General features: G+C 33.5%; 1 protein-coding gene across 1 annotated transcript in view; it reads right to left on the bottom strand.

The window, feature by feature from the left end:
* Nucleotides 1–14,619, bottom strand: part of CDH11 (cadherin 11) — a 214,018-nt gene that overhangs the window by 19,092 nt on the left and 180,307 nt on the right. The window contains exons 8-11 of the mRNA XM_051975085.1: nt 10,462–10,715; nt 4,854–4,990; nt 4,047–4,180; nt 3,082–3,199 (exon numbers count right to left, since the gene is read on the bottom strand). Of these exons, the coding sequence (XP_051831045.1) occupies nt 3,082–3,199; nt 4,047–4,180; nt 4,854–4,990; nt 10,462–10,715 (643 nt within the window). The remainder of the gene's footprint in view (nt 1–3,081; nt 3,200–4,046; nt 4,181–4,853; nt 4,991–10,461; nt 10,716–14,619) is intronic.

Genomic DNA, 14,619 nt, shown 5'->3' with positions numbered 1-14,619 from the left:
ATCTAGGCGTTCTACTCTGATTCTCCCCACTGATCATTTTTTGAAAATTAGTATCAAGAACAGTACAAGATTAAATAGAGAATGGAGAGAAGAGAGAGTTGGTGCAGGAAAAATAAAAAGGCCTGTATGCATTAAAATGGTTTTGCTCTCTTATTTTTCAAGATACCGAATGCTTATGTAGAATTTAGGCAAGCACAATGCTGTTTATTTACATGGTATAATGGGAGTAAACACTCAGCAAGGAAGGGACGGGATGCGCTAGCTCAGCATGAGCTAACCCATTATCTTATGTTTTCTATGGGAAACAGTCAGTACAGAGAAGCTTGATAGCAAAGTTGTCTATGAATAAGATGGAAAATGTGATTACTTCTTTAGGATTACTGCAATATGTAATTACTTCGAGGAGCCCAGTCAAAAGGAACTCTCTTAAATGATAATTATAGAACTATATTCACTTTCAAGCTCCGTAATAACACCAAACATTAGAGTTTTCATTAATGGTTTGCCACAGTTAATAAAGTCATTTTTCTTTTAAAAAATATAAAAATAAAAACCCACCTAGCAATTCCCACAAAATGGAGTTTCTAGTTTAGGATTACCTTATTTATAAGCAAAAGAGAGGCAGAGATAAAACACTGAGTGATTTAAACACTCAGTATATAACAATACATAACAGGACTTGATTCCTATTTTAAGATTGACAAAAATATAAGCAAAACTAATTCCTATAGAAAATTAACAACAAAAACTCAAATTTTGAGTTTCAAAATGCTCAAAACCCTATAAAGTGCACAGTTCAGTTATTATTATTGCTCATAAAGAAACTGAAAACTGGAGAGTGACAGTATTGAATTATAAAACCTAGTTTAATTTAGACTAAACAGAGATAATACCTCCAAACTCCTTGGGCAGATGAAAAACATTTAGCTTATTACTAAAAGTTTAAAAAAAAAGACACTCATTCTAGTATTTCACTTTTGCATAAATGATTGCTAGGAGTTTCTTGTATTTTTTTTCCTTCTTATTGAGCTGAAATCTTTCTCTTGACAATATTTATTCTTTCCTTCCAGTTCTGATATCTAGGACCAAATCGAACAAACCCAGCTCTTAAACTAAGTTAACATATGTGTTCTTATTTACTAGAACAAATGCTTTGAATACTTAGTATAGTAGTTGGAATAATAGCAGACCAAGAAACTCTCATAAACTAGCCAGTCTATTCTTTGATAAAATGATTAATGGGATGACTTGCTTTGGTAAAGACATTTTGCTTTGTAAAATATTACAAGTACTTAGTAGGAAAGATAAAATACATATGAGATATAGAACATCAACAAAGGACATGAAATAGATAAAGAAATGGAAAAACCACTTCTCGTAAGCTGATGTGAGGTGGTTTCACACATCCAGGCTAGTGATCATTAAGATTTATATCCTCAACAATCCTTAGTGTCAATGCAGACAGCATTACAGATGTGTTCTACTTAAAGTAAATTCAAGGTAGAAATAAAATCCCAAAGTACCAAACTGATCATTGAAAAAGGTTGATTATTTGTGTTTTTTATAATGGTGTTCATTTCACATAAGAAACCACTTCAGATATATAGATATAGACACACACACACACACACACACACACACACACACACATACACACATACATATATATAAATAAAATCAAACATCTCTTGTCCACTTCTATCTAACCTAATTCAAACTTAACTACTCATAATCATCATAATAATCCTTTGCACTAGAATAATGATTTCTAATTATATGATGTTTTGGTATCAAATTTAATAATAACAGTATCAATAAATAATTTTATATGTTGGTTTAAGGTAATGCTTTATAAATATTAGATAACGTGTTTACTTTCACATCATTTTAGGAGATAGGAATATTATTATCCCCATTTAACACATAAGCAAATTGAGGCAGGTAGAGCTTAAGTGGCTAGCTTAGGGTTACAAGGTATTTCAGGATTTGAACTCATGTCTTATAGACAGCAACTACAAATCTCTATCCACTGTATCATCTAACTGTTTTGATCATCCAAGGTTCCTGTGAAGGAAGGAATTATTAACCCTCACCACCCAAAAGCAACCCTCTATTTTGTACTTAATAAAATGTAATTGTAATTTTTCCAAATTCATGAAGCCAGTTAATAACAGAGACCAAGGATTAAAGAAAAAAAAAAAAAACGTAGGAAATTATTCGTGGAACTTCCTAAGGAACCTCTTTTCTAATAATTTATAACTGAATGAAGGTGACCTTCAAAGCACCATCAATGCATCATAGTCTTTGGCAAGTCTTGCTAACCTGGAAAACCTTCAAAAGTGGATCCAAAGATGGAATGGTGTCTGTCATTTGGAGATCTGCCTAGCTAAGTGCATAAAGCCTCTCACCAGAAGGTTGGCCACCAGGTAAAAATGTTTATTTATTTATTTATTTATTTATTCACTATTTGGCCACAGCAATCAAGAATCACAGAAGCTCAGCATTGGAAGAGATCCAAGACATTATCTAAACCAAGTCATATATAAATAGAAACTCCTTCTATAATATTCCTGACCAGTGGTTTATGGATTCAAAAAGAATAAATCTAGTACTTTTTTTTTTTCCCCAAGAGGTAACTGGTCACACTTTTGAAGAAAGTCTCCATGTATTTCTATCTTCTCTTTTCTAGGCTAAACTCCCCTGTTTCCTTCAACTGATATGCCTTAGTTCACTTTCTATCCCCAATAATAAAATTATTAAATTCATGACACTGATTACTATGACAGAGCCAGGGGCTGTAACTGGTGCAAGAGTTGCAAGTATGCTGATAATGAGGAAATCATAACTCTTTTTGTATCGAATTCTTTAAAGTCGAGTCATTCATTTCTAGGCACCATGCTTTTAGGTGAGATTTTTGTTTTGTTTTGTTTTGTTTTTGTTTTTTCAGATGAGAGATTGAAGTTTTGTGGGAAATAAAAGATAATGATTATTTAAATACTCTACAACATAAGAGTCATTTCATATCTTTTGAGTGGGGCTATAAGATATAGAATACTAATAGAATTGAACTTTGACACAAACCTCTGTTGTCTCGAACTGTAAAATTTGGGTTATGGACAATTTCAGGAGGTAAACTGAAGAGAAATCTTGGTCCATTGGCTGTGTCATCCTTGTCATCAGCACTAATGGAAACTATTGGCTGTAAAAAGAAAAAAAAATAGTGAGCTACCTTAAGTTCTTTGACTACTAGTTCCTTACCTCCATACACTAAGGAATAAGTCATGTTTGGAGAACATATCACTTGTTGAATTTTACTAGGTTCTCATGTATTGTAAGTCTTACCAAACTCAATGCTTTTAAATGGAATCACATCTCATATATAAAAGAAACCAAAAGACCATCTACTTCACCCTAAAATCCTTAACCCCAATCCAATTAAAGAATCACTTCTATCATACCCTGACTTCTCCTTAAAGAACACCAATAACATGGAACTTCTTATCCCATTCACTCTTCATCAAGATCTAACTATAAAGAAGCCTTCTTTATAGTAAAGTGAAACTTAATTCCTTGTAAATTTTACACAAAGAGTTCAGTCTTGCCCTCTAGATCTTCACAGATTAAGCCTAGTTTCTTCTTCACATCATGGTCTTTCATAATTTGACAAATGTCACACTTCCCTCAAGACTTCTTCTCTACAGGATAAAATTCCCTAAAATCCTTCAACTAGTCCAAAAATGATGTAATTTTGAATGCCCTTATCATTTTGAGTATACTATTTTAGATATATTGAAGCTTGTCCACACAGATATTTCAATGTGGAATCCAAAATAATACCTTAGGTGTAGTCTGATCAGGAAACAAATGAGTAAATTCAGCATCTCTCTTTTATTGAACAGCAGTCTTTTGCAAATGAGAAATGTTGTTGATGGATTAACTAAGTTTCAGAAATCCCTACTCTTTCTAATAAAGAAAGGAAATAAAAATAACCATCAAACCCTATCAAAACTTTTCATCTTTGTTCAAAAACTTGATGTAAGATATACCTGATTAGAAACAGGTTTTGTCTGGTCACTCTCACAAATAAAGCCTTCATATGGGGCTGCAAATTTGGGAGCATTATCATTGACATCAATAACTCTGATGGCAACAGGGACTTTAGCTTCCTGGTGTCGATTGTCTGAAAGAAAAAAAAATATATATATATACACAATTAAGAGAAAGGGAGGTGTCTCTATTGGCTTCCTTAAGGGTTTTCCATAAATTTACCACATAGTCAACCCCAGTGATGTGTCATTTAGACAATATATGATAAGAGTTGTCATGTAAAAGGCTTGGTGTAGGCTGTGAATAAAATAATTTTAAACTTCAATTTAGGAATAATTAAATAATCTCATCCTTGAGCCATGGTAGCTATTTGATGAAGACATTCAATTCCAAAAGAGAGAGATCCTCTTCTCAAATAGTTCATGACCCTTATTTAAGGCTCCTAAAGTATGCTGGTTGAATGATCCAGGAGTGACTCTAGGTTTGACAGATTCATATTTGAGAATAAGACATAGAAAATTTATCCAGGATATTAGAAGATTAAACTTGGAGACTGTATCACCTCAGGGACAATTAACTGCTAAGTTTGTGCCATTTCTGCCAGCAGAAAATAGTTAATTTCTTTGTATATCAGTTCCCTTATCCTTATCCACTAAGGAACAAGGGTGAAAAACATGTTTAGGACTGAGAAAAACTTTTAGTGGTAGCTATTAATATATTTTTGTACACAAAAAAGAGTGCATATATGTGCATAGAAATATAATCCTCATTAAAGATCATTCAAAAACTCTTAAAAGAATACTTACGGAATTCATTTGCAAGGACAGAAATGTTGAGCCAGGCTGTTTCTTCCCTGTCAAGAGGTTTTGTGGTTTTAATAAAACCATCTTCTTGACCAATACTGAAATATCTGTCGAGGTCAGTGTGCCGATCAATTGAATATCTAAGCAGAACACAAATTAAGATTTTAAATATGCCATATCCCAGGCTCCTTAATGTGTTTGAACTTCCTTAGATTTAATTTAACTTTTCAGATAATTACTTTAGTATCACAAGAGTGATGCTATATTTGTGTGTATGTGTGTGTTTGTGTGTGTGTACTATAGATGTAGATTGAATTGTAGGAGATATTAGAAGTAGAATGTTAGAATAGGAATAAATCTTCGAATATAAAATGGAAGAACTAGAAGGCATTTCAGAAATTGTATAATATCCCTCTCCAACTACAGAGAAGAAAGCCACTTCAGAGAAGTGATATGACCTGAACTTTAGCCATCTATGAAATTCAATTCAATTTGATAAACATCTGTAAATGTCTTAATGTATGTAAAGTATTATTCTAGGTTCTGGAAAAAAAAAGTTTATACATAGTTTATGTCCTCAGATGCTTAAAATCTATGTAGCTTCCCTTTTTCGTCCATCTTATTATATATCTATATAATATATGATATTTTCTTTAGGCATATATATGTCTATAGAAAATATCATGTAGCATTAAAGCTACTTCTATAACACTGAAAGAAAATGATACGACATATTTGATTGAGAAGGCAACGAATAATTGCATATTTCTCCATATTTACTACATCTATCCATCACCTGAATATTTATGAAGATGATTTTAGAAAACAAGTTTATCTAACTCCTCAACTACTCAGAAAATCACAAATTCTACTGCTTTTGCCAGCTCCTAGCATACGGCACATTAAATAATTTCAAATTTATCTAAATTTATCTCTCAGGCTTCATTATGGCCTTAAAATCAATCTCCTTATCTTTATTCATTTTGAGATGCTAACAAAATTTTATGCTAATGCTATTTAATTTCAGACCTATTCATGTAGTTCACTTCTGAAGAGGAATGAGCCCATGAATAGTGTCAGATGGCTCTAAATCTAGCTACTCTGCTTACCTACTATTCAGAATCTCTGGCCAATAATTACTGTATGTTATTGAGATCATTGAAAATCTGATCTCTTTAGACCTCAGTTTCCAACTTTCCAACTTTAACATTCCATATTTTGTAGTCAAACAGTTTATATCATGAAGGGCTTTTCAATTTTAATAATTGATGTACTACTATGAAAACATCTATTGTACCCTCATTAATGCCCTGGAAACTTTATATTCCTAAATAAAACTTTCAATGAAGTGCTTATGGACTCTCTGTCCAATCAGTTCAGTTGCACAGGTTTTCCTAGAAAGAAGCTCCAATATAGTTTTAAATTCACTAAAGTTTAAGTTTAATTTTATTAAAATATAAAACTACACTGGGGTTTTTGAGACACCCTGCATGTGTACTAGTACTAGATCATAATCATGTAATATTTATTTATGATAATCACATGGTGAGTTAGGGGGTTATAGCTATCATTTTAGCCTTTCAAAGATCAGGAAACTCAAACTCAGAGTAAGTATCTTTTCTATGACACCCCAGTAAATTTCAGAGTCGGGAATGAATCCAGATCTCCTGACTCAGTTAATGCTTTAAAAAAAAAATCTACTGTATCACACTGCCTCTCTAACAATCTGTGATCTAATATTCCTTCCAGTTCTGAAATGCTAAGATACTGTGATTCAAAGGGAGGTGTTTGGCCCACGTTCATTTTGAATTTAGATGCCACACTTGGCTAGAAAACCTGAGAGTAAGCTGCAGAATCTAAATGGATAAAGAAGTGAACTGGGTCACAAAACACTCTTTCATATTGTTTCCCTACAATAGTTCTCAGGAAAAGGCCATTAATAGACTTATTGGATGAATTATTCATTCCCTAAAAATAGTTGACAGTCCTGGCCCTTGAAGGAAAATGAGAATAGGAAAGCTGCATCCGAGAGGACTCTTTATTGAACTCTGAGAACCAAGTTATCAATCAATACATTTCTACAGCTCCAAGGAGTATACTGGAAAAATGCTCTAGGACAGGATCTCTGCCCTCAAGGAGCTGACAGTCTAGTGGAAAGAAATGAGATATGAATACATAAAGAAGAGGGTCAGATGCTGAGTAAAACAAGCAGAACCAGGAGTACACAATAACAGCAAGATTGTGCGATGATCATCTATGACAAACTTGTTCTTCTCAGCAGTTCAGTGATCCAAGGCAATCCAAATAAACTTTAGATAGAAAACGCCATCTGCATCCTGAGAGAAAACTATGGAGGACTGTAAATCAAGACATGCTATGTTTACTTTCTTTATTCTTTTTCTTCTGTTTTTTTTTTTCCTCTTGTGGTTTTCCCCCTTTGTTCTGATTTTTTTCTCCCCCACTATGATTCTTAAGTAAATATATAAAAATGAATGTACAAATAAAACCAAAAATTTTGTTTTACATGTAACTGGGGAAAAATTTAAATTAAAAAAGAATAGGGTCAGAGTGTTTGAAGTGAAAAATTGTAGGTTTGGATTTTTAGCTTTGATGATTGTCTAAGTAATTGATTTCACCTCATTTCCCTGATTTCACCACTGATCATTTCACCAGACATATTATATCAGAGAGATACAATGAACTCAGTAAGGAATAGAGAGATGTGAAAAGGGTAGAAAAATATAGACAATCATCCAAAGAAAGAAATAGCTTCAGAGATCAAGAAGTTTTATGTAGAGAGGAGTGTCCTTAAAAGAAGTTCCATGAAGAACATCTAAAAGGAGACATGGATTCCAGTGCCAGGAATTATGAGCTAGCCCTTTTCTACACTTTCCCTTTGGATAGGTACTTCACTATCATCCTATGGAAAAATTGGGCTTTGAGGTTTTAGGTATGCCATGTATATTGACAGATAATATGCCGCAAGTTTTAGGAGGAATATTTTGTACTAAATCTTATTATCTTAGTAAATGCCTGTGGTAAAGGATGAATAAGAATTGTTTTATTGTTTAGGAGAAGCACACTATAGAATGCTCAGGAATCACATTAGTTAGCAAGGCCACCGTTATTCATATTTATTCACTGATTTAGGGATAGCAGCCATCCCTGGGGTTCCAGATGTGGGCGGGTATGAGGAATACTCCAGAGGGCATGTTACATATACTGGTGTTCTGTCAAGGTTCATTTTAATTGCTTCTTCTCATTCCTGAGAAACTAACTTGTAAATGTTGTCTAATGTCTGAAATGATTTTGTATTTACTTATCTGAGTGCAAGTTATATTTCCTAAATAGACTGTAGGTTGTTTGATAGTGAGGGTTAGTTTGTATTTGCCCTTCTGTTTCCAGTGTTTTATATAAACTACAACAGGAATAGAGATTTAGAATTGATTCTAATTCAAGAAAAATAAAGGTTTTATAGATAATGAGACTAGGGCCCAGAGAAAGATTAATTGACTGGAGCATTGTATCACTAATAATAGATGGAAGAATGAATATCCAAACAGGTATTTTGATGCCTTCCCACTGAGATACAGCATTTTCCCACAGAATAGGTACTTAATATATATTACTTGAATTGAGGAATCAATTTTAATGGAAGCCATAATATCTCTACAGTAATATTAAGCCAGTTATTTGACATCACAGTAATGAAACATCTAGAAATTCAATTCAATCCATGATTGGACTTGGATTGTTGACTGCTTACACAAAAAGATGGAAGGGATATGCACAATTATAATTATAGAAATTGTGAAAAGAAGTGATTAGGCAGAACCTGACCCAAGTAATTGGGAATATAATCAAAGAATCCCAGCATTGAATGGAATTTCAGTCCTTAGCTAGTACAAGCTACATCTGAACATTATCCCCTTCTACAACAGTCCTTGTAAGTGATCATTCAACCCCAAGTTATCCCCTTCAGTGAGTAAGAACTCAATTCTTCCTATTACCCCCTTCTCCAATCCCCCAGGCCTGATTATTTCCCTTTTACTCTAAATATATGTTTAACTGATATGTGTCTTTCCACAACTTTCATTACTACGCTAGCTTTTTAGAAACAAAGGGAGCAAGTAGAATACTTCAAAAAATATTTGAAGAAAAGCCACGGTTCCCAAAAAGTCTTCTCTTTATATGTCTTGGTATTTTTACCAAGGGAAAATTGGTTTGAAAGATCACATGGTGAAAAGTGAAAAGTTCTTTAAAAGGGTTAGAGTGACTGATGGATTATCCCATGCTTTTAGGCTAAAGGAGATGAATATCTACTCAATTAGAAAAAACTTCTTCTAAGGCGATTTTAGCATGCATATCCTGCAATCCATTTTTTTATGTCTGCTTTTTTTTTTTCCTTAGGTGTGATCTCTACCCTCTTTTTTTACATTGTAACATCATTTTCTGGTTTGCAAATTAAAACTGGCTTCATGCAGAGGATTTTAAAGATCCTTCTCAGCCTTCTCTATCTTTAATAACCCTCATCTCCTTAAGCAAGCCTGTTAATTTTCATATTCAAACTTTAATCATTTATTTCTCCATTTTGGCCTTTTTCCAACTTTACAATTAACCATTCATATACACACTGAATCTATATCTTTAACATAACTATAACCAAATCAACATTCAGCAAAGAACTGTTGTTCTTTTTACTAAACAAACTCCATTTCAAGTTTGCTTTCTTAGAGAATAGAGGTGTAGAAAAATGTTTTACTTTTATTTTTTATTTTTTATTCTTTGTTGTTCCTCACCCCAGTACTTTTGCATGTATTATTATAAATATCATCATTCCTTGATTAGGCATCAAATAACTTCAGAAGATATTACCATTCTACATTTCCTGACTTGCCCTCTACTAATCTTATTCACACATTTTATAACTAAATTAATTTGGTATCCAAAAAACCCATATCTGTACTTTGTTGATTCTCTGCTAATTCTAATTATGAAATGCCCTATCTTTATTTGTTCATTGAATTCTTAAGAATTCTTTAAAGTTTTAAGTCTCCTGGAATTCCATCTCCCATTCAAAGCTCATACAAGACTTTGTACCTTTATGGTGACCTTATGAAAAACTGTGCATTATAATTACCTATTCTAGTGCCTCATCTTCTACATAGTGTGTAAGATTCATTAGGAAGGCCTGTGCCTTGGCTTGTGTTTATATCTCCATCATCTTCCAATTCATTCTTTTTCATGGAGTAGGCACTCAATAAAATGCCTCCATGAATTGAATTTTGTTCAAATAGAGCCCTGAAAGGCCAGATGGGTAAGTCGTATCTTTCCCATTCTCAGTATTAAAGATAATTCCAAAGAAACAGTTAAATTTCTTGACCACAATCACTCCCCAAAAGGCTCAATTAATATTGAAATTAGATGTCATATCACCCAAGTCTTAGACCAATATTCCTATACTTGCTTGCTTTGTGCTTGGAATCAATTTCCCCAAAAATATATATTTACACAAGCCCAATTATTGCTACTCTCTCTTGAAACAATAATTCCCAAATCATTTGCCAACACTCAGTATATTGAGATTGCAAACTTTAAGACACAGACATACCTGATGGGGCTGCCGGCAGCATCAGGGTCTTTGGCATGGACTCTACCAACAATAGTACCAGCAGCCGCATTTTCTTGAACTTCATGAATATAACTGGGTGCTAAAAACATTGGCGGCTCATCAGCATCTTCCACAGCGATCTTCACTGTTACCGTGTCTTTGAACGGGCCATTGCTGATGAACTTAGGGTCAATGTGAACATTTGCAGCCTCCACCTTTAGATTGTAAGCTTTTTTGGTTTCAAAATCTACAGGCTGGTAAGAGAAAGAACACCATCCATCATTGCATCAGAGAATGCTGGCACTAGAAGGAAGTTTAGAAATGATTTAATCCAGGTATGTCATTTTATAGATAAAAAAATGGAGCCATAAAAGAAATATGCTTTACATCCAAGTAAATATCAGAGTTAGAGTTCAAACCGAGGTCCTCTGTTTCTATCTCCATTATACCTTCCATTATATTACCATCTGATTCACATCTGATTAACGGATTGACTTTAAGAGGGAATATATTCTCAACTAGACAGAATGTTTTCTTGGTTTGTGAATATACACATGGCTATATTGATAGATATAGACACACATATCTGTATCTCCACACACAAACATGCACAATATTTTTTGGTATCATCTTCTCAATACTTAGCTTTTGAAACTATTTACCCTTTCTCTTTGCTGCTTTCATGATGATGAATTCCTCTGGTTTTTTTAGCCATTTATTGTTTCCTTTTTCTTTTTTGGTAGGGTGGGGGGCTGGATTATAGTGTGTGTACTACCTCCCTTTAAGTAGACAAATCTCAGGGTTCTATCTTATGCTTTCTTTTCTTTTTGTACTTCTCCTTCTTTGGTGACCTTATCAGCTTCCATGGGCTCTGTTATCATTTCTATGTAGCTGATCTCTCAAATCTTTAAATCTAGGCCTCATGTCGCTACTGAACTGTAATTATACATAAATTGTCGGCTGAACATCCACAGCTGGATGTGCCAAAGGAACCTCAAATTAAACATGTCAAAACCTGTCTTTTCACTACTAACTGCTGACTACCCCCTCAAAAACACCTTTTTACCAATACTTTTTTTTTCTAATTTTATTTTTGAGGCCATAATCATTTTTCCAATTACTTAAATTCATAACCTCAGAGGCATCCTGAACTTGTCATTTATCCTCATTCTCCATATCCAAGTAGCTTTCAGGTTCTGTTGCTTATGTCTCCATATCATATCATATTCATTCTCTGTCTCTTTCTCTCTTCATTATATATATATATATATATATATATATATATACATATATACATATATATACACATACTTATTTGTATGTATATGTATATATATACACATATATATTATACAAATATATATGTATGTATATATATATATATATATATATATATATATTATAATTTCCTATTCAAGCAGTTACCACTTTCATTTAGGTTCTGATGACTTCTTGATTAGACTATAACAAGACCCTTTTAATAATTCTCTTGATGTTTGTGGCAGCCCTCTTTGTAGTGGTCAGAAACTGGAAACTGAATAGATGCCCATCAATTGGAGAATGGATGAATAAACTGTAGTATATGAATGTTATGGAATATTATTGTTCGGAAGAAATGACCAGCAGGATGATTTCAGAAAGGCCTGGAGGGACTTACACGAACTGATGCTGAGTGAAACGAGCAGAGCCAGGAGATCATTATATACTTCAACAACAATACTATATGACAATCAATTCTAATGGACCTGGCCAAACTCAGCAATGAGATGAACCAAATCAGTTCCAATGGAGCAGTAATGAACTGAACCAGTTACACCCAGGGAAAGGACTCTGGGAGATGACTAAGAACCATTACATTGAATTCCTAATCCCTATATTTTTGCCTGCCTGCATTTTGGATTTCCTTCACAGGCTAATTGTACAATATTTCAGAGTCTGATTCTTTTTGTACAGCAAAATAACGGTTTGGTCACGTATACTTATTGTGTATCTAATTTATACTTTAATATATTTAACATCTACTGGTCATCCTTCCATCTAGGGGAAGGGGTGGGGGAAAGAAAGGGAAAAATTGGAACAAAAGGTTTGGCAATTGTCAATGTAGTAAAATTACCCATGTATATAACTTGTAAATAAAAAGCTATGGGAAAAAAAGACAAATCAAATAAAGTTAAAAAAATAAAAAATAATAATAATTCTCTTGGTAGTTAGTCTCTCACCACCCTAACACAACCCCCAATCAATTGCTAACTTTTTACAACTAAGGTACAGGTCTGACTTAGACTCTAGCTCTAGAAATTTTATACTCTAGAACAAGACAATCTGGCCTGTTTAGCATTTGAAGCCTTCCAGACTCATGCTATAATCTATCCTTCCAGGTTTATCTCAAGAAACCACCTGTCATATCATCTACATTCCATGTAAACATTGTTCCTCATAGACTGACACTGACATTTTCCATTTGCACAGGCCATCCACTATGCTGGGAATATTCTTTCTTCTATTTTCACCCTTAAAGAATACCTGCTTTCCCTCAAAGATCTTCTCAGCTGCCATTCATTATGACTTTCATGAATGAACAAAGGAGAAAACATCTATTCAGTGCTTACTATGTGCCAGACGTTGTGACAATTACAAGATATATATATTTGGAAATGTCAGAAAGTGACTCTTGTGGTGACATAAAGTGAAAATAGCTTAGAAGCAGTAGCATAGTGGGTGAGTCAAGTCAAATTACTAATGTATTTATGGCTACTTCTCACCAATCAGAAGCCCAGATCATAAAGATAGAGCTAGAGTTGGAGTTGCAGGATGGAGTGGACAGAGGGCAGGAGCATGGTACTAAAATGGTTGAAGAACATATGTATTTACTAGTAAAAATGTTATTTTTCACCTGATAAAATATAAGCTAATTGAGAACAAGAAGAATTTCATCATCATATTTACTACTCAGCATCTGCTACAGTACCTGGTATATTATAGGCACTCAATAAATGTTTCTTGAATTAATTGGAATAATTATAGCTTCAATCACGTAATGGGTACTTAATAAGTACTAATTGACTGACTCCATTTTTTCAATTATTCCAATATTTTATATACTTGTTTCCTCTATATCCTAACATTCTTCTCTGGTTCCCTCAAGTTCTGCTATCTCTCTCTCTCTCTCTCTCTCTCTCTCTCTCTCTCTCTCTCTCTGTGTGTGTATGTGTATACATATATATTTTTTAGTATTCTCAGATCTTTTCCACATGGAATATTTTTTCTAAAGCTAATGCTCCCATTTCCAAAAGCTATATATTCCTTAATCATCCTAACTTGCGATAAAGGTACTAAAATTTTAATATGTGGGCTCAGATGGTAAATTATATTAACTGGCTCATTAAGAACTAATTGTTACTCTATAATTTAGATAGATGATAGATAGAGAGAGGTTCTCAATAATGATTTGTTCTCTTGGATACTTATTTGAGGGGGAAAAAAGCTATCTTCAATTATCAAATAGAAAGGTATAGTCCTTTGAAGCTTAATTATTTCATTTCCAAGTGTTGTCCCTGAATATTTGTTTTTTACTCAGAGGGAAACATATTGGCTATCTGGGATCCAATAGATTATATAGACTTGAAAATTTATGTGCAAAAATGATGATGTCAAGTCAAATTTTGACTCTACCACTCTTTTTCCCTGTGATGTTGTATAAATAATTTCCACTTTTTTGAGCCTAAGTTTTCTTGTCTATCCTATCAAATGAGTTATTGGACTGGATGATCTTCCAAATCCTATGATCCTTATTGGATCACACTGAGGATTGGAGAGTTGGATAAAAAGCAATAGAATTGTAGGACAATTCTCTGGGACTTTAAATGATTGGAAAGTACTTTCCTTAAATACAGGAAGAACATACAGAGATTATCATTTTAATTTTGTATATAAGGAAACTTCATCCCAGAGGTGATAAATAACATGAAGATTACCTAGCTTGTTGATTGTAGAAGCAGTATTCAAAAATGAAATTGCAGAAGTTTAGAGCTGCCAAGATCTACTCTGCCCAAGAAATCCCAATGGCTCCCTTCAGCCTTAGGATAAAATGTATCTCTTTTGTAAAGGTCCTTTATAACATGGATCCAGAGATTTTTTTCCCAGTTTTTTGAGTATTCT

This window comes from Antechinus flavipes, chromosome 2 (assembly GCF_016432865.1).
Source record: "Antechinus flavipes isolate AdamAnt ecotype Samford, QLD, Australia chromosome 2, AdamAnt_v2, whole genome shotgun sequence".
Lineage (NCBI taxonomy): Eukaryota > Metazoa > Chordata > Mammalia > Dasyuromorphia > Dasyuridae > Antechinus > Antechinus flavipes.
The sequence above is the reverse complement of the archived record's forward strand: the minus strand, read 5'-3'. Positions and strand labels throughout refer to the sequence as shown.